The sequence below is a fragment of the Oncorhynchus keta genome, chromosome 34 (genome assembly GCF_023373465.1).
Source record: "Oncorhynchus keta strain PuntledgeMale-10-30-2019 chromosome 34, Oket_V2, whole genome shotgun sequence".
Lineage (NCBI taxonomy): Eukaryota > Metazoa > Chordata > Actinopteri > Salmoniformes > Salmonidae > Oncorhynchus > Oncorhynchus keta.
Genome location: NC_068454.1, coordinates 9,512,320 through 9,533,133, shown reverse-complemented (window position 1 = coordinate 9,533,133; position 20,814 = coordinate 9,512,320). Strand labels below are relative to the sequence as shown.

The 20,814-nt window shown below is 43.5% G+C and overlaps 1 protein-coding gene across 1 annotated transcript; it reads left to right on the top strand.

Annotated features, from left to right (window-relative positions):
* Positions 1–6,825: 6,825 nt before the first annotated feature.
* LOC118366456 (uncharacterized) lies at positions 6,826–12,532 on the top strand. Its single transcript, XM_035749087.2, has 3 exons — positions 6,826–7,244; positions 7,942–9,082; positions 12,082–12,532. The coding sequence occupies exons 2-3, from the start codon at positions 7,973–7,975 to the stop codon at positions 12,187–12,189; spliced, it is 1,218 nt and encodes a 405-aa protein (XP_035604980.1). The 5' UTR covers positions 6,826–7,244; positions 7,942–7,972; the 3' UTR covers positions 12,190–12,532.
* The last annotated feature ends 8,282 nt before the right edge of the window (positions 12,533–20,814 follow it).

The window sequence follows — 20,814 nt, the reverse complement described above, 5'->3', positions numbered from 1 at the left end:
TCAAGAATCATCAAAAGGTTACTAGGATACTTCCGGAGCAGATAATAGTCACTCAAATGGATACAGGCTTTGTTGCTTATTTCTTTTGTAATGAATGACAGATCAGGGAAAGAGAAAGTTCGCTGAAGTTCTGCTTTGATTGAAATGTGTAAATTGTGACGTGAGTAAAACATGGGCTACATTTGATATCTACAGTAGTTGTTGGGCCTACAGAGGTTGTGTCTATACACACATACACATATACACGCACACACACACGCACACGCACACGCACGCACGCACACACACACACACACACGCACACGCACACACGCACGCGCGCACACACACACGCATGCACGCACACACACACACACACACGCACAAACAGCTTCCAATATAATAGTTTTCTAAAGACGTAAATTGACAACCCAGGTCTACACCCTCGCCTCATGTCCATATTGTCTCGTTTCAAGCATCGTATTTCAGTTCTCTATTACCTAAATGTATTGGACTGTAGCATCGTATTATAGTTCTCTATTACCTAAATGTATTGGACTGTAGCATCGTATTATAGTTCTCTATTACCTAAATGTATTGGACTGTAGCATCGTATTATAGTTCTCTATTACGTAAATGTATTGGACTGTAGCATAGTATTATAGTTCTCTATTACCTAAATGTATTGGACTGTAGCATAGTATTATAGTTCTCTATTACCTAAATGTATTGGACTGTAGCATAGTATTTCAGTTCTCTATTACCTAAATGTATTGGGCTGTAGCATCGTATTTCAGTTCTCTATTATCTAAATGTATTGGACTGTAGCATCGTATTATAGTTCTCTATTACCTAAATGTATTGGACTGTAGCATAGTATTTCAGTTCTCTATTACCTAAATGTATTGGGCTGTAGCATCGTATTTCAGTTCTCTATTATCTAAATGTATTGGACTGTAGCATAGTATTTCAGTTCTCTATTACCTAAATGTATTGGGCTGTAGCATCGTATTTCAGTTCTCTATTATCTAAATGTATTGGACTGTAGCATAGTATTTCAGTTCTCTATTACCTAAATGTATTGGGCTGTAGCATCGTATTTCAGTTCTCTATTACCTAAATGTATTGGGCTGTAGCATCGTATTTCAGTTCTCTATTACCTAAATGTATTGGGCTGTAGCATCGTATTTCAGTTCTCTATTACCTAAATGTATTGGACTGTAGCATAGTATTATAGTTCTCTATTACCTAAATGTATTGGACTGTAGCATAGTATTATAGTTCTCTATTACCTAAATGTATTGGACTGTAGCATCGTATTATAGTTCTCTATTACCTAAATGTATTGGACTGTAGCATCGTATTATAGTTCTCTATTACCTAAATGTATTGGACTGTAGCATCGTATTATAGTTCTCTATTACCTAAATGTATTGGACTGTAGCATAGTATTATAGTTCTCTATTACCTAAATGTATTGGACTGTAGCATCGTATTATAGTTCTCTATTACCTAAATGTATTGGACTGTAGCATAGTATTATAGTTCTCTATTACCAAAATGTATTGGACTGTAGCATCGTATTATAGTTCTCTATTACCTAAATGTATTGGACTGTAGCATCATATTATAGTTCTCTATTACCTAAATGTATTGGACTGTAGCATCGTATTATAGTTCTCTATTACCTAAATGTATTGGACTGTAGCATAGTATTATAGTTCTCTATTACCTAAATGTATTGGACTGTAGCATCGTATTATAGTTCTCTATTACCTAAATGTATTGGACTGTAGCATCGTATTATAGTTCTCTATTACCTAAATGTATTGGACTGTAGCATAGTATTTCAGTTCTCTATTACCTAAATGTATTGGGCTGTAGCATCGTATTATAGTTCTCTATTACCTAAATGTATTGGACTGTAGCATAGTATTATAGTTCTCTATTACCTAAATGTATTGGACTGTAGCATCGTATTATAGTTCTCTATTACCTAAATGTATTGGACTGTAGCATAGTATTATAGTTCTCTATTATCTAAATGTATTGGACTGTAGCATCGTATTATAGTTCTCTATTATCTAAATGTATTGGACTGTAGCATAGTATTATAGTTTTCTATTACCTAAATGTATTGGACTGTAGCATCGTATTATAGTTCTCTATTACCTAAATGTATTGGACTGTAGCATAGTATTATAGTTCTCTATTACCTAAATGTATTGGACTGTAGGGAGAGGCAATAGATTTATCTGAGAGTAGCACTCTCTCTGAGGGGCTGTGTTTTCTCCCCCCTACTGCTATCTCCTGAGTAAATGTATGCCGTAAATCTGCTCTTAGTCCTGCTCTTGAACCCTCTGGGTCTCCAGAAGCTTAGCAAGCCAGAAGGCAATGGGGAGTATGGTGTGCTGTTCTGTTTCATGAGTAAAACTGTGTGAATTGTGACATGAGTGAAACTGTGTAAATTGTAAATTGTGTGTAAAACTTGGGCTACATTTGATTTGACCTAAATAGGCCTAACAACTATCTGCAGTAGTTTTTGTCTACAGTTTGATTCATTTTATCACTATGACCGACAGTATCGTCGCATTACAAATCTATTACTGAACGTTAATAACTCCACCTACATGTACATAGTACCTCAATTACCTTGACACTGGTGCCCTCGCACATTGACTCTGTACCGATACCCCCTGTATATAACCTCCACATTGACTCTGTACCGATACCCCATGTATATAACCTCCACATTGACTCTGTACCGATACCCCCTGTATATAACCTCCACATTGACTCTGTACCGATACCCCCTGTATATAGCCTCCACATTGACTCTGTACTGGTACCCCCTGTATATAGCCTCCACATTGACTCTGTACCGATACCCCCTGTATATAGCCTCCACATTGACTCTGTACCGATACCCCCTGTATATTGCCTCCACATTGACTCTGTATCGATACCCCCTGTATATAGCCTCCACATTGACTCTGTACCGATACCCCCTGTATATAACCTCCACATTGACTCTGTACCGATACCCCCTGTATATAGCCTCCACATTGATTCTGTACCGATACCCCCTGTATATAGCCTCCACATTGACTCTGTACCGATACCCCCTGTATATAGCCTCCACACTGACTCTGTACCGATACCCCCTGTATATAGCCTCCACATTGACTCTGTACCGATACCCCCTGTATATAGCCTCCACATTGACTCTGTACCGATACCCCCTGTATATAGCCTCCACATTGACTCTGTACCGATACCCCCTGTATATAGCCTCCACACTGACTCTGTACCGATACCCCCTGTATATAGCCTCCACATTGACTCTGTACCGATACCCCCTGTATATAGCCTCCACATTGACTCTGTACCGATACCCCCTGTATATAGCCTCCACATTGACTCTGTACCGATACCCCCTGTATATAGCCTCCACATTGACTCTGTACCGATACCCCCTGTATATTGCCCCGGAATTGTTTTTTACTGCTGCTCTTGAATTATTTGTTTTTCTTATCTTTTTTTTTGTTTGTTGGTATTTTCTTAAAACTGCTTTGTTGGTTAAGGGCCCGTAAGTAAGCATTTCACTGTAAGGTCTACTACATTACATTTACATTACATTTAAGTCATTTAGCAGACGCTCTTATCCAGAGCGACTTACAAATTGGTGCATTCACCTTATGACATCCAGTAGAATAGTCACTTTACAATAGTGCATCTAAATCTTAAAGGGGGGGTGAGAAGGATTACTTATCCTATCCTAGGTATTCCTTAAAGAGGTGGGGTTTCAGGTGTCTCCGGAAGGTGGTGATTGACTCCGCTGTCCTGGCGTCGTGAGGGAGTTTGTTCCACCATTGGGGGGCCAGAGCAGCGAACAGTTTTGACTGGGCTGAGCGGGAACTGTACTTCCTCAGTGGTAGGGAGGCGAGCAGGCCAGAGGTGGATGAACGCAGTGCCCTTGTTTGGGTGTAGGGCCTGATCAGAGCCTGGAGGTACTGAGGTGCTGTTCCCCTCACAGCTCCGTAGGCAAGCACCATGGTCTTGTAGCAGATGCAAGCTTCAACTGGAAGCCAGTGGAGAGAGCGGAGGAGCGGGGTGACGTGAGAGAACTTGGGAAGGTTGAACACCAGACGGGCTGCGGCGTTCTGGATGAGTTGTAGGGGTTTAATGGCACAGGCAGGGAGCCCAGCCATCAGCGAGTTGCAGTAGTCCAGATGGGAGATGACAAGTGCCTGGATTAGGACCTGCGCCGCTTCCTGTGTGAGGCAGGGTCGTACTCTGCGGATGTTGTAGAGCATGAACCTACAGGAACGGGCCACCGCCTTGATGTTAGTTGAGAACGACAGGGTGTTGTCCAGGATCACGCCAAGGTTCTTAGCGCTCTGGGAGGAGGACACAATGGAGTTGTCAACCGTGATGGCGAGATCATGGAACGGGCAGTCCTTCCCCGGGAGGAAGAGCAGCTCCGTCTTGCCGAGGTTCAGCTTGAGGTGGTGATCCGTCATCCACACTGATATGTCTGCCAGACATGCAGAGATGCGATTCGCCACCTGGTCATCAGAAGGGGGAAAGGAGAAGATTAATTGTGTGTCGTCTGCATAGCAATGATAGGAGAGACCATGTGAGGTTATGACAGAGCCAAGTGACTTGGTGTATAGCGAGAATAGGAGAGGGCCTAGAACAGAGCCCTGGGGGACACCAGTGGTGAGAGCGCGTGGTGAGGAGACAGATTCTCGCCACGCCACCTGGTAGGAGCGACCTGTCAGGTAGGACGCAATCCAAGCGTGGGCCGCGCCGGAGATGCCCAACTCGGAGAGGGTGGAGAGGAGGATCTGATGGTTCACAGTATCGAAGGCAGCCGATAGGTCTAGAAGGATGAGAGCAGAGGAGAGAGAGTTAGCTTTAGCAGTGCGGAGCAGTACTACACCTGTTGTATTCAGCATTTCACTGTAAGGTCTTTCACTGTAAGGTTCTCATTTCACTGTAAGGTCTACTACACCTGTTGTATTCAGCATTTCACTGTAAGGTCTACTACACCTGTTGTATTCAGCATTTCACTGTAAGGTCTACTACACCTGTTGTATTCAGCATTTCACTGTAAGGTCTACTACACCTGTTGTATTCAGCATTTCACTGTAAGGTCTACTACACCTGTTGTATTCAGCATTTCACTGTAAGGTCTACTACACCTGTTGTATTCAGCATTTCACTGTAAGGTCTACTACACCTGTTGTATTCAGCATTTCACTGTAAGGTCTACTACACCTGTTGTATTCAGCATTTCACTGTAAGGTCTACTACACCTGTTGTATTCAGCATTTCACTTAAGGTCTACTACACCTGTTGTATTCAGCATTTCACTGTAAGGTCTACTACACCTGTTGTATTCAGCATTTCACTTAAGGTCTACTACACCTGTTGTATTCGGAACATTTGATTTAATTTAATTTACTGGACTTTATAATCTGGGTGCTTCGAACCCTGAATGCTGATTGGCTGAAAGCCATGGTATATCAGACCGTAAACCACTGGTATGACATAACATGTATTTTTACTGCTCTAATTACGTTGGTAACCAGTTTATAACAGCAATAAGGCACCTCGGGGGTTTGTGGTATATGACCAATATACCACAGCTTAACGCTGTATCCAGGCACATAACAGCCCTGAGCCGTGTTATATTGGCCATATTCCACACCCCCTCGGGCCTTATTGCTTAAGTGTACTGTGAGAGATGTTTTTCATGCACGCACAGTATTAGGCAAGCTGTTTTTCAACACACATACCACACTGACTGAGATGGACAACTTCATATTACTCACCCAAAAGTTTCTCAATCCTAATGGTGGAAGGTAGGTAACCTAGCGGTTAAGAATGTTGAGCCAGTGACTGAAAGGTTGCTGGTTCAAATCCTGGGCCGAATAGGTGAATAATCTGCCAATGTGCCCTTGAGACAAGGCACTTAGCCGTATTTTCTCCTGTAAGTCGCTCTAGATAAGAGTATCTGTTAAGTCACGTAAATGTAAAATGTACCAAACACAACTCAATCACTGCCTAAATTGCTCAAGCAAAAGGTTTACTTGTATAATTTTATCTTTGTCAATATGCTCCACAGAATTCTTTAAAAAAAAACTTTAATCACTTAACCGTTTCACTTATTTTGAAAGTGTCTGAATTATTCATGATTATTTTTCTCATTCTGCTCCTTTTTATCTAATAGTAAAAAAGGAGCATGCCCTAAATGCTTGAAGACAACACTCAGTCTTTGCTTTTGATCGACTACTACACTGTCCTATACTATATTATATTGTACTATGCTATACTATGTTATACAGTACTATGCAATACTGTACTATATTATACTGTACTATGCTTTACTATATTATACAGTACTATGCAAAACAATACTGTACTATATTATACTATACTATAGTATACAGTACTATATTATTCTGCTATACCATATTATACAATACTATGGTATTCTATATTATACTGTGCTATGAAATACAATACTGTATTATATTATACTATACTATATTATACTGTTCTATGCTATACTATATTATACAGTACTATGCAATGCAATAGTGTACTATATTATACTATACTAAACCCAAAGGAGCAGTAGGCTACTGCAATGTCTGAATAAGCCTCATTCACTCATGAGCCCATGGTTAAGTCCATGCCTGTCTGCCTCTTTCTTTACTATCTAAAACACAGCTAACCGACATAGTGCTGTGTAAACAGAAAAGCTTTTAGAAGTCCTGCAGACTGTGACACTCACCTATCAACACATTGACAGGGCCCAGACAGCCAGTGCAACAGAAGTGATATCACGCCCCTGTCATTGCTTAGAGACTGCATGTTTGAGCCTATGGTTGCCACTGTGAGGGAGACATGTTTATTACCTTGGCAACCACTTGTACAACAATACAGTCCCATCCCCTCTGTATACCTGACAATGTTATTGTTGAATCCCAAAAGTTAATGCAATCTGTTCTCTAAACTATGATTTGAAGTGTCTGTTTAGGGTTGTGTGGCTATAGAAGTTTCCTAGGAGAGAATGGTTAAACTTTTCAAGAACTCTAGTGACTCTTTTTCTAGTGACATCTCGGATCTCAGGACAATTCTTCTGGAATGCAGGACTCTGGGAATGTTCCCAAGATGGATTGAAGAATGACAAGAGGCCTGGATTGCACATCACAAGTGTCAGAAGGATCTGACCAGCATCCAGCCCTACCACGGTATGTCATGGACACACATATGCACACACGCATTCTTACTTATACTGTGCTGCTTGTCTAATTATTTTTAAGTCTCATGGCCAGTGTTCTTCTTAAAGCCTTCAGACTTGAAGGTCCCCACTGTTTCTTTACAATTCAACAAGAAATTAAAGCAAAGCTGGAACATTTTCCCCTCAAACCTTTCATCTCGTCAGTCTAATGTTCTGTCTTGGGTGTTAGCTTTGGTCCAAACAGCACCCGTCCATTCACTCTGCTCCTTTCAATTAAACTCAAGAATGAGCAATGGAAAATTTGAGCACCATTGTGTTGTGTTTCATTTGCCTCGAACTACACGACCACTTAAAAGATGGACCTTTCAGGAGTCCTGTGAAAACACTTTTCATCACCCCTGTCAGTTGTTTTTTTCCCCTAAGTGCAAAATTGAATGATTTGACGATTTCACTAATGCATCTTGAGTTGCTAGGCAACATACACATGATATAATAACAACGCATTTGCAACTGGAGAAATGTGCAGGAGGGGTCATAAGAAAATGTTTCCATTTCACTTAGTTGTCAGCATAATACCATTAGTGTCAGAGCAAACATACAGTATAGACAGGACAGGGTCCGAACTAAAAACGCTTTTTTTGCGAAAGTGAATTAATGTGTTGTTTGGACAGTGTGTCTCATTGGTGTAATGGAAAATATTGTCTCAGATAGGTGCTGCTCGGTGGAAAAGCACGAGCCATGGATAACCTGTACACGTGCCTCAAGAGAGAGATAGCCTCCTTCCAGGACCATGTCCAGCAATGCAAACACTCCTTCAACATGGACGCTCTTCACCCAGTCTTGAGTGCCCTAACCACAAAGCAGCAGGATGAAATCCACACCTTGGAGCAGCTGCGGGTTCTCCTCTCCAAGGTTCAAGAGGAGCCTGCGGTGGCAGTCAGTGGCTACAGCGACTCGGAAATAAAGTGTTGCATCACCTGGCTTCTCTCTTTCGTGGAATATCTCGGCGCCATGAAAGAGACCTTTGACGAGAAAGTGGCAGTCCCTCTCTGCGAGAACCTGTACGTAACTGAGGAAGACGAGAGCACTGTCGCTTCTTCTGATCAGACTGTCCCTATCACCTCTGACCCTCAAAGCCCGCCCCATACATCTGTGACTAAGGTGGCCAATGAGCTCCTTGTTCTCCGACGCAGATGGGCTTTGATGCTCGCCCCTGGTCCAATCAAGGCAGAGAACTTCAGTCTACTGACCAATACTGATGGGGCTGAGCGGTTCACTGAGAGGTTCGCCAACGTCCAATCGCTTGTACCAGATATCCTCTATAAGAGCTCTAGGGCTGCTCAACTTGCCTATCAGTGGGTGAACCTGCACCAGTGTGGGCACAGGGGTAGAAGAGTAGGGGCCAGTGGGTTGGAGGTTACCAAGACAGCCCCAATGAGGTCTACTGGCCGGGAAGCGAGTGATGAATATATCCTGGTTGAGGCAGAAAGGAGAGGGGAGGGAATGGCCGGAGAGGCCCAAGCCAGACTGATGGAGTCTAGGATGGAGCTCATGGCTTTGGCCGGGAAAGAGCATAGGGTGCTATCTCTGGAGGTGAGGTTAGAGAAGGCCACCTACAGGATCCAGGACCTCCAGGCCAAGCTCCGACAGGAGAGGTTGATGGTAGAAAGTGGGGCCCAGCAGGAGGCCAGCGATGTGGGGGAAAGGAAGACAGAGGAGCTAGTCCTCAACCCAGGGCTAGAGCTGGAGAGGAGGCTGAGGATGGAAAGGTACCAGCAGAAGATACTTCTGGGAGACCTGCTGATGGAGCTTAAGATTCGCCCAGTTCTCATACGCTACACTGATATGGTGAGTGGAGAAGTGAAAAAGAACATTCACATTTCATCTAGCTGGCATCGTATCTGTGTACAGATAGCATCAGAGTCATAAAGAGTTGTTCTCAGACTCAGACTGTCCTAATATGGATGAGTTGGAGTCAGACTCAGGCTGTCCTAATATGGATGAGTTGGAGTCAGACTCAAGCTGTCCTAATATGGATGAGTTGGAGTCAGACTCAGGCTGTCCTAATATGGATGAGTTGGCATCAGACTCAGGCTGTCCTAATATGGACGAGTTGGCGTCAGACTCATGCTGTCCTAATATGGATGAGTTGGAGTCAGACTCAGGCTGTCCTTATATGGATGAGTTGGTGTCAGACTCAGGCTGTCCTAATATGGATGAGTTGGAGTCAGACTCAGGCTGTCCTTATATGGATGAGTTGGAGTCAGACTCAGGCTGTCCTAATATGGATGAGTTGGTGACAGACTCAGGCTGTCCTAATATGGACGAGTTGGATTCTGACTCAGGCTGTCCTAAAATGGACGAGTTGGAGTCAGACTCAGGCTGTCCTAATATTGATGAGTTGGCGTCAGACTCAGGCTGTCCTAATATGGATGAGTTGGAGTCAGACTCAGGCTGTCCTTATATGGATGAGTTGGTGTCAGACTCAGGCTGTCCTAATATGGATGAGTTGGAGTCAGACTCAGGCTGTCCTAATATGGATGAGTTGGAGTCAGACTCAGGCTGTCCTAATATGGATGAGTTGGCATCAGACTCAGGCTGTCCTAATATGGACGAGTTGGCGTCAGACTCAGGCTGTCCTAATATGGATGAGTTGGAGTCAGACTCAGGCTGTCCTTATATGGATGAGTTGGTGTCAGACTCAGGCTGTCCTAATATGGATGAGTTGGAGTCAGACTCAGGCTGTCCTAATATGAATGAGTTGGTGTCAGACTCAGGCTCTCCTAATATGGATGAGTTGGAGTCAGACTCAGACTGTCCTAATATGGACGAGTTGGAGTCAGACTCAGGCTGTCCTAATATTGATTAGTTGGCGTCAGACTCAGGCTGTCCTAATATGGACGAGTTGGAGTCAGACTCAAGCTGTCCTAATATGGATGAGTTGGCATCAGACTCAGGCTGTCCTAATATGGATGAGTTGGTGACAGACTCAGGCTGTCCTAATATGGACGAGTTGGATTCTGACTCAGGCTGTCCTAATATGGACGAGTTGGAGTCAGACTCAGGCTGTCCTAATATTGATGAGTTGGCGTCAGACTCAGGCTGTCCTAATATGGATGAGTTGGAGTCAGACTCAGGCTGTCCTTATATGGATGAGTTGGTGTCAGACTCAGGCTGTCCTAATATGGATGAGTTGGAGTCAGACTCAGGCTGTCCTAATATGGATGAGTTGGAGTCAGACTCAGGCTGTCCTAATATGGATGAGTTGGAGTCAGACTCAGGCTGTCCTAATATGGATGAGTTGGCATCAGACTCAGGCTGTCCTAATATGGACGAGTTGGCGTCAGACTCATGCTGTCCTAATATGGATGAGTTGGAGTCAGACTCAGGCTGTCCTTATATGGATGAGTTGGTGTCAGACTCAGGCTGTCCTAATATGGATGAGTTGGAGTCAGACTCAGGCTGTCCTTATATGGATGAGTTGGTGTCAGACTCAGGCTGTCCTAATATGGATGAGTTGGAGTCAGACTCAGGCTGTCCTAATATGGATGAGTTGGAGTCAGACTCAGGCTGTCCTAATATGGATGAGTTGGCATCAGACTCAGGCTGTCCTAATATGGACGAGTTGGCGTCAGACTCAGGCTGTCCTAATATGGATGAGTTGGAGTCAGACTCAGACTGTCCTAATATGGACGAGTTGGAGTCAGACTCAGGCTGTCCTTATATGGATGAGTTGGTGTCAGACTCAGGCTGTCCTAATATGGATGAGTTGGAGTCAGACTCAGGCTGTCCTAATATGGATGAGTTGGAGTCAGACTCAGGCTGTCCTAATATGGATGAGTTGGTGACAGACTCAGGCTGTCCTAATATGGACGAGTTGGATTCTGACTCAGGCTGTCCTAAAATGGACGAGTTGGAGTCAGACTCAGGCTGTCCTAATATTGATGAGTTGGCGTCAGACTCAGGCTGTCCTAATATGGATGAGTTGGAGTCAGACTCAGGCTGTCCTTATATGGATGAGTTGGTGTCAGACTCAGGCTGTCCTAATATGGATGAGTTGGAGTCAGACTCAGGCTGTCCTAATATGGATGAGTTGGAGTCAGACTCAGGCTGTCCTAATATGGATGAGTTGGCATCAGACTCAGGCTGTCCTAATATGGACGAGTTGGCGTCAGACTCAGGCTGTCCTAATATGGATGAGTTGGAGTCAGACTCAGGCTGTCCTTATATGGATGAGTTGGTGTCAGACTCAGGCTGTCCTAATATGGATGAGTTGGAGTCAGACTCAGGCTGTCCTTATATGGATGAGTTGGAGTCAGACTCAGGCTGTCCTAATATTGATTAGTTGGCGTCAGACTCAGGCTGTCCTAATATGGACGAGTTGGAGTCAGACTCAAGCTGTCCTAATATGGATGAGTTGGCATCAGACTCAGGCTGTCCTAATATGGATGAGTTGGCGTCTGACTCAGGCTGTCCTAATATGGATGAGTTGGAGTCTGACTCAGGATGTCCTGATATGGACGAGTTGGAGTCAGACTCAGGCTGTCCTAATATGGATGAGTTGGAGTCTGACTCAGGCTGTCCTAATATGGACGAGTTGGTGTCTGACTTAGGCTGTCCTAATATGGACGAGTTGGTGTCTGACTCAGGCTGTCCTAATATGGATACTGTACGTTTAAGCTTCTGACATAAATGCTTATACAAAATTCCCTATTGTGGTGTCCTATTTCCATCAGCCTGGTTTAATCTGGAATAATCTGAGCTGTGATCTAAACATGTGAAAACTGTAGCTTCAATCGAAAACACAGTTGTCAGTGTTCTAATCTACTGTGTTCCCTAATTTCTAGGTGAGGGATCGATGCAAACAGCAGGAGGAGACACTACAGGCCATAGAGGGCAGTATGGGTACCAGGTTCCCTTCAAAGCCTGAGAGCCTCAACCTCTCCAAACAGTGAATCCATCTTCTCTAGCCTGTTGTCCCTCACATAGACGCCCCGCAAGAGACACTCATCCTGGTGTACAAGTCTAGGCTGCCTCCTGCTCATACTCCCAGGGTTGAAGGAGTCCTTCATCCCTGGGCCTCCAAATGGACATTCAACCCAACAAATGGATTGTTGTCTGGGGGATGCATCCTAATGAATCCTGGACAATGCTCCAGCCTCACATTAGGCCCCTCAGAAGTGATACCACCCATATTTGATTTAGTTTCTTAGTTTAAGTCTTTCTTTTCATTCCATCTAATTTAGTCAACGATGAACACACACACACACACACACACACACACACACACACACACACACACACACACACACACACACACACACACACACACACACACACACACACACACACACACACACACACACACACACACACACACACACACACAGTCATGTATGACTGCAAATTGTTTTTATTACCAGTACCAACCAAATTAAGACGGAGACACTAACTACAGTAGTGACTGTCCTTAACCCAGTATATAACTACAGTAGTGACTGCCCTTAACACAGTCTATAACTACAGTAGTGACTGTCCTTGACACAGTCTGTAACTACAGTGGTGACTGTCCTTAACCCAGTCTGTAACTACAGTGGTGACTGTCCTTAACCCAGTCTGTAACTACAGTGGTGACTGTCCTTAACCCAGTCTATAACTACAGTAGTGACTGCCCTTAACACAGTCTATAACTACAGTAGTGACTGTCCTTGACACAGTCTGTAACTACAGTGGTGACTGTCCTTAACCCAGTCTGTAACTACAGTGGTGACTGTCCTTAACCCAGTCTGTAACTACAGTGGTGACTGTCCTTAACCCAGTCTGTAACTACAGTGGTGACTGTCCTTAACCCAGTCTGTAACTACAGTGGTGACTGTCCTTGACACAGTCTGTAACTACAGTGGTGACTGTCCTTAACCCAGTCTGTAACTACAGTGGTGACTGTCCTTAACCCAGTCTGTAACTACAGTGGTGACTGTCCTTAACCCAGTCTCTAACTACAGTGGTGACTGTCTTTAACCCAGTCTGTAACTACAGTGGTGACTGTCCTTAACCCAGTCTGTAACTACAGTGGTGACTGTCCTTAACTCTCTGTACACAAGCCAATACAAGAAAACAATGGATGTCCCAAGAGAGCACAACCCCCTTTTGTGTCCTCATCATTAAGAAAAAGAACAATATAATTCATCACCATGACACAGCTTGCTACGTGTTGCTTGATGACACATAGTACAGTACACTTTTACATAGCACTGATGATGATTCATCCACACAGATGGCATTTGGGTGACCAGAGACACTGCTAGTTCCATTCTCCTTACTCAGCAACATTATTTATATCCTTGCACAATAAGCTGCCTGTGTATTTTGGCATCAGACGCAGGGTCGCCATGGGTCAGCTCGTAGTTCAAAGGCCTCGTAAAGGCCGGCAGCGTAGCCTAGTGGTTAGAGCGTTGGACTAGTAACCGCAAGGTTGCGAGTTCAAACCCCTAAGCTGACAAGGTACAAATCTGTCGTTCTGCCCCTGAACAGGCAGTTAACCCACTGTTCCTAGGCCGTCTTTGAAAATAAGAATTTGTTCTTAACTGACTTGCCTGGTTAAATAAAGGTAAAATAAAAATAAAAAGGCCACATCAAGCAAATTGGCTGTGTTGTTTGGGTAAGAGTTAATTATAGGGCTGAGACATGTGTACACTGTGAGAAGGTTCACACATTCCATATATTATCATTCATCTGACCTTATGGGTCAGGGGACTGACATTCCATACAGCATGTGAATCAGCAACAAATGAATACTTGGTAAACTGTCTGGACTGGTGAGCTAATTGAGGGGTGGAAACAGTGCTGTATCTTCAGCTCACCACTGTACTCAAACTTCAGGGAGAAAGACATTGGTTGGTTATTGGCAGTCGTTTATTACATAAAAAGCTAAATCTCCACCACTCTGTCATTGAACTTGCCTGTGCACATTGGGGCTTGTCATGCTTAGTTTTTATTTTATTTGATTTAACCTTTATTTAACTAGGCAAGTCAGTTAAGAACACATTCTTATTTACAATGACGGCCTACACCGGTCAAAACCCGGACAACGCTGGATCAATTGTACGCCGCCCTATGGGACTCCCAATCATGGTCAGAGACCTGGCCATGTGGTGCCAGGACAACAACCTCTCCTTCAATGTGATCAAGACTAAGGAGATGATTGTGGACTACTGGAAAAAGAGGACCGAGCACGCCCCCATTCTCATCGACAGGGCTGCAGTGGAGCAGATTGAGAGTTTCTTGGTGTCCACATCACCAACAAACTAACATGGTCCAATCACACCAAGACAGCTGTGAAGAGGGCACGAAAAAACCTATTCCCCCTCAGGAGACTGAAAAGATTTGTCATGAAGTTAGAGGTCAGCTTTACAACAGGTAATATTACTGCACATTTCCAACCAGAAGGTATAACCCCCTCACTCCTAATCATATGAAATAATCCCAGGAGAACATGTATGGCCTCATCCGGCTGATGCTTATACATTCACAGAGTATTAAGACTGTTCTCACGTATGGTAAAAACACCATCCAAAGAAGAGTCCATAGTATCCCTTTTCTTATACACATTAAGATGATCATTTAAAATCTCACACTTGCATATGCACGTTATTATTTCTATATATATTTGTAACCTTTTACTTAAGTAGGCAAGTCGGTTAAGAACACATTCGTATTTACAATGAAAGCCTAGGATCAGCAGGTTGACCACCTTGTTCAGGGTTAGAACAACAGATTTTTATCGCATCAGCTCAGGGATTCGATCTGGCCCAACACTCTAACCACTAGGCTACCTGCCTCCCCAACCCTCTAACCACTAGGCTACCTGCCTCCCCAACCCTCTAACCACTAGGCTACCTGCCTCCCCAACCCTCTAACCACTAGGCTACCTGCCTCCCCAACCCTCTAACCACTAGGCTACCTGCCTCCCCAACACTCTAACCACTAGGCTACCTGCCTCCCCAACACTCTAACCACTAGGCTACCTGCCTCCCCAACCCTCTAACCACTAGGCTACCTGCCTCCCCAACACTCTAACCACTAGGCTACCTGCCTCCCCAACCCTCTAACCACTAGGCTACCTGCCTCCCCAACACTCTAACCACTAGGCTACCTGCCTCCCCAACACTCTAACCACTAGGCTACCTACCTCCCCTACACTCTAACCACTAGGCTACCTGCCTCCCCTACACTCTAACCACTAGACTACCTACCTCCCCTACACTCTAACTACTAGGCTACCTGCCTCCCCAACACTCTAACCACTAGGCTACCTGCCACCCCAACACTTTGAGGATATGAAGTTACCCCTAGTTTTGTGTTTCCCTTTCTAGTGGTTAGGATAAGATATTGGCGAAGGTATAAGCTCATTATATACATGTGCCTATGGATAATTTCAGCACTGAGGATATTACTGTAGAACAGTGGCAGTTGGTGCCATTTAAGATGTGGGAGGACAGACATTTGTTTTTATGAGCATAGCCTTATTTCTATAAGAACATACTGGATGACTGCCATTCATATTCCATTCACCCAGTTCAATGTAACAGCGATAGGTTTAGACTACTACGTGATGCTAGAATGTTCCCTGTACCCATCACGAGGTTGCTACAACCTAGCCTATGAATGAAAGTTTACAACGTAGGTGCACATAGTTTGAGAGAAAATGTTGAGGTGACAGTTGGTGATGCATTCAATACCGCCTTGCACACTCTTGCGTGCATCTAGGTGATCTAGGGTGTAATCATTAGTCGAACAGTTGCAAACGAGAATTTCTATTGGGCAAATGTATGTTTCTGTCACGCCCTGATACTGTTTCACCTGTTCCTGTGATTCTCTCCACCCCCTCCAGGTGTCGCTTGTTTTCCACAGTGTATTTATCCCTGTGTTTCCTGTCTCTCTGTGCCAGTTCGTATTGTATGTTTAGTCAAGTCAACCAGGGTGTTTTTCCCGTACTCCTTTTCTATTCTCTTTTTATAATCTTCCCGGTTCTGACCCCTGCCTGACTCTGGACTACTTTTCCGCCTGCCTGATCATCCTGCCTGCCCTGACCTTGACTCTGCCTGCCCTGACCTTGATTCTGCCTGCCATTCAGTACCTATTGGATCTGGTTTTGACCTTTAGCCTGTCCACAACCATTCTCTTGCCTTACCCTGTTGGATTAATAAATATTGTAAGACTCCAACCATCTGCCTCCTGTGTCTTCATCTGGTTCTCGCCTTGTGTCATGATAGTTTCATTCTGTTTGCTTCCGTTTAAGAAATGTTTTTCAACAGAATCATTGGAATGAATAAGCCCCGGATCACACGTAAACACAGTTCTCTTCCATAGCAACTCATTGCATTCCTTCTGGCATCTACGCGCTCTCCTCCTCTCACCTTTTGTCTTTGCTCGTCGACTTCAATGCACAACAAATCAGCTGTCTGTTACCAGGTGAAAAAACCTTTCCAAGCTAAACCTTCACATTATAACGCTAACCACTACACACATTGTCACCATATTAGCTAAAGTAATGTCATAGTCAACATAGCTAAGTAAACTAACAGGTTAGTAAACCCGCTACAATCATGAAGTACAGTGTACTGTAAGTAAGCAGTTTATCAGTAACACTGGTTATCCCTGGTGGCAATAAATGAGTAAAACCAAACGTTGACCTTGACTTGGAAGAGTTCCAGTGTTGGATAGTCATAGCCGGCTAGCTAACATATCACCCCCCTGTTTGTGCCGGATGTTTGAGTAGGCTGCATTAGCTAGCTAAGTAAAAGATAAACATATGAAATCTCTCTCCATTCAATTCAATAGAATTTATTGACATGGCAAGTTAAATTACTTACATTGTCAAAGTATACATAGAGCAAAAATGGGGGGACCAACAGCAATAATAATAGTGGTTGTGGAAATGGGATTACTATTAACAGCAACTACAACAACAATATTAATGAGAATAACTATATGTTAAAGCACTAGTAGTAGACCAGTCTCCACCTGAGAATCCACCTGACATGGTGTAAAAGCCAAAACAAAACAGGAAATATTATTGACATTACATTGCACTTTTCACTGGCTGTCCCTCAGGTTGTGGCAGGAGGACACATATTTGGCTTTTCACCCAATAAATATTCAATTTTTTTCTTCATCTTTTATAGTCTCAAATTCTTTGTACTGAATAATCATTTTGGGAAAGAAATTTTCTCTTAGGTCTGAGTATTTGTCACAGTGTAACAGGAAATTCAGGTCTGTCTCTACCTCTCCCCTGGTGCAGAGTGAGCACAGCCTGTACTCTCTGGGTAGCCAGGTTTGCCTGTGACGACCGGTCTCTATAGACAGACTGTGCTCACTCTGTACCTCGTCAATGTTTTCCTTGGTTTTCTATTAGCCACAGTAGTCAGATAATCAGTCACCACGTGCTGTCTGTTTAGAGCCAAATAGTATTGAAGTTGACTTATATTTTTGTGGTGTCTCTCCAATGGGTGATATATTTTTATTTTTGTTTTGTGATGATTTGTTTGGGCCAGATTTTCTGAGTGATGTCTTCAGGCTCTATGGGGTTGGTTTGGGTTGGTGAACTGAGCCTCAGAACCAGCTGGCTGAGGGGAATCTTCTCTTGTTTCATCTCTTGGCATTGTAGAGCTGTGTGATGGAATGTTTTGGGGTCACTTGTTTTTAGATGGCTGTAAAATATGATGGCTCTTTTTTCTATTCGAATAAGGACGGGGTATTGGTCCAATTCTGTTCTACATGCGTTATTTGGAGGTTTTCTTTGCACTTGCAATACAGTCTTGCAAACCTCTGCATGCAGTACATCGATTGATGTTTGTCCCATTTGGTAAATTCATTATTAGACAGCGGACCCCATACTCCGCTGCCATATAGAGAAATTGGTTCTGTAACTGATTGAAACATTTTGAGCCAGATTTTCTGACCTTTTATGAATATCATTCAATTTGTTTTTTTGTTTCATTTTATTTGTATTTTTATATTCGTGGTCTGTTGTACGGTAACTTTTTAGACATCCAATGCTCAGGACGTGACATATGACATAGTAAATAGGGACTGAAAATAGGAAATTACATAGTCTGCTATTTATGATACTGCAAGGAATTTTCCCCAAGTTGCTCAAGTTCCTCTGTAATTATTTTGGTCAAATTTGTCTACATTAGTATGACCAATCCTTGGTTCCAAATATTGGGGGAAATACCTGCAGTAAGGATAATGTTTTTTTTACAATCATTATCAAACCATTTTTCATTTTCTCTTCTTTTTGGTTTTCTCTTATGTTTCTTTAGATTAGCCAAGGAGGCTAATTTGTAAAACAAAATAAAGTTTATGTTCCAAACGGCTGTGGAGAATGTTAAGGCTAAAAAGTTGTCCAGGAGAGATTGACTGTGATCCAGTGTTCGACAGAGCTTCAGGAGCTGTACTACATTTTAGTTTTTCACTTTGTCATAGTTGTTTCTGGGGGGCTCTGTGGGGAGGGAAAGGTTGTTACTTCCTGTCTGTCTGTGGGGAGGGAAAGGTTGTTGCTTCCTGGTAGGTGTTTGTCTCCGTGACTGTTAATAGTGTCTAGTTCTTCTGCTGTTCTAGCATGCAGGTCTCCACAGACCAGTACGTTGCCTTGCGTTTCTCTAACAATTTAATATATTTTGTATTGTTGTATCTAAAAAAGGATAACTTTTTAAATGCTTCAGTTTTTACATTTTTCTGAAAATTCACTGACGAGTATGGTCCTCCTCTGAGGAGCATCCACTGCTGTAGATTATCTTGTAAGTCTCTGCTGTCCATGTCACAGGAGGTTGCTAAGGGGGAAGGGCTCCTGGTGATGGCTGGAGAGGAATCAGGGGAATGGTATCAAACACAGCACACACATTGTTTCCTCGTTTTTGATTACATTCTATTGGCTTCATTACAGCCATTATTATGAGCCATCCTCCCCTCAGCAGCCTACTGTGGTCCATATGCATACTAAATATAATAACCCATTACACAATGCACATTTAATGAGTATTCACTGTTCCCTTAAATGGTGACCACAGCCAAGACAGGCAGCACTCCACCAATCAGACCTTTATCGTAAAGTGACCAGATGAAAGCCACTCCTCAGTAAAAGGCACATGACAACCTGCTCGGAGTTTGCCAAAAGGCACCTAAAGAATCTCAGACAATGAGGAACAACATTCTCTGGTCTGATGAAACCAAGAATAGACTCTTTGGCCTGAATGCCTTGCGTAATGTTTGTTGGAAACCTCGCACCATCCCTACGATGAAGCATGGTGGTATATATCCTTTCTGTTTGGCCCTGTCCGGGGGTGTCCTCGGATGGGGCCACAGTGTCTCCTGACCCCTCCTGTCTCAGCCTCCAGTATTTATGCTGCAGTAGTTTATGTGTCGGGGGGCTAGGGTCAGTTTGTTATATCTGGAGTACTTCTCCTGTCCTATTCGGTGTCCTGTGTGAATTTAAGTGTGCTCTCTCCTATTCTCTCTTTCTCTCTTTCTTTCTCTCTCTCTCGGAGGACCTGAGCCCTAGGACCATGCCTCAGGACTACCTGACATGATGACTCCTTGCTGTCCCCAGTCCACCTGGCCGTGATGCTGCTCCAGTTTCAACTGTTCTGCCTTATTTTTATTGGACCATGCTGGTCCTTTATGAACATTTGAACATCTTGGCCATGTTCTGTTATAATCTCCACCCGGCACAGCCAGAAGAGGACTGGCCACCCCTTATAGCCTGGTTCCTCTCTAGGTTTCTTCCTAGGTTTTGGCCTTTCTAGGGAGTTTTTCCTAGCCACCGTGCTTCTACACCTGCATTGCTTGCTGTTTGGGGTTTTAGGCTGGGTTTCTGTACAGCACTTTGAGATATCAGCTGATGTACGAATACATTTTATTTTATTTTATTTTATTTGGTGGAAGCATCATGCCGTGGAGATATTTTTCAGCGGCAGCGACTGGGAGACTAGTCAGGATCGAGGCAAAGATGAATGAAGCAAAGTACAGATAGATCCTTGATGAAAACCTGCTCCAGAGCGCTCAGGACCTCAGACTGGGTTGATGGTTTACCTTCCAACAGGACATTGACCCTAAGCACACAGCCAAGACAACGCAGGAGTTGCTTCTTTAAAACAAGTCTCTGAATGCCCTTGAGTGGCCCAGCCAGAGCCCGGATGTTCCGATAGAACATCTCTGGAGAGACCTGAAAACAGCTGTGCAGTAACGCTCCCCATCCAACCTGATAGAACTTGAGAGGATCTGCAGCGAAGAATGGGAGAAACTCCCCAAATACAGGTGTGCCAAGCTTGTAGCATCATACCCAAGAAGACTCAAGGCTGTAATCACTGCCAAAAGGTGCTTCAACAAAGTACTGAGTAAAGGGTCTGAATACTTACGTAAATGTGGTATTTCAGTTTTTATCTTTTTTTAAATAAATTAGCAACATTTTCTAAAAACCTGTTTATGCTTTGTCATTATGGCGTATTGTGTGTGTGGATTGGTGAGGAAAAAAATAATCAATTTTAGAATAAGGCTGCAACGTAACAAAATGTAGAAAA

Excerpts from the sequence above, each read along its gene's own strand:
- LOC118366456 (XM_035749087.2), top strand. The coding sequence starts at position 7,973 with ATGGATAACCTGTACACGTGCCTCAAGAGAGAGATAGCCTCCTTCCAG. Across the intron at positions 9,083-12,081 it reads TCATACGCTACACTGATATG|GTGAGGGATCGATGCAAACA; the intron begins GTGAGTGGAGAA and ends CCTAATTTCTAG.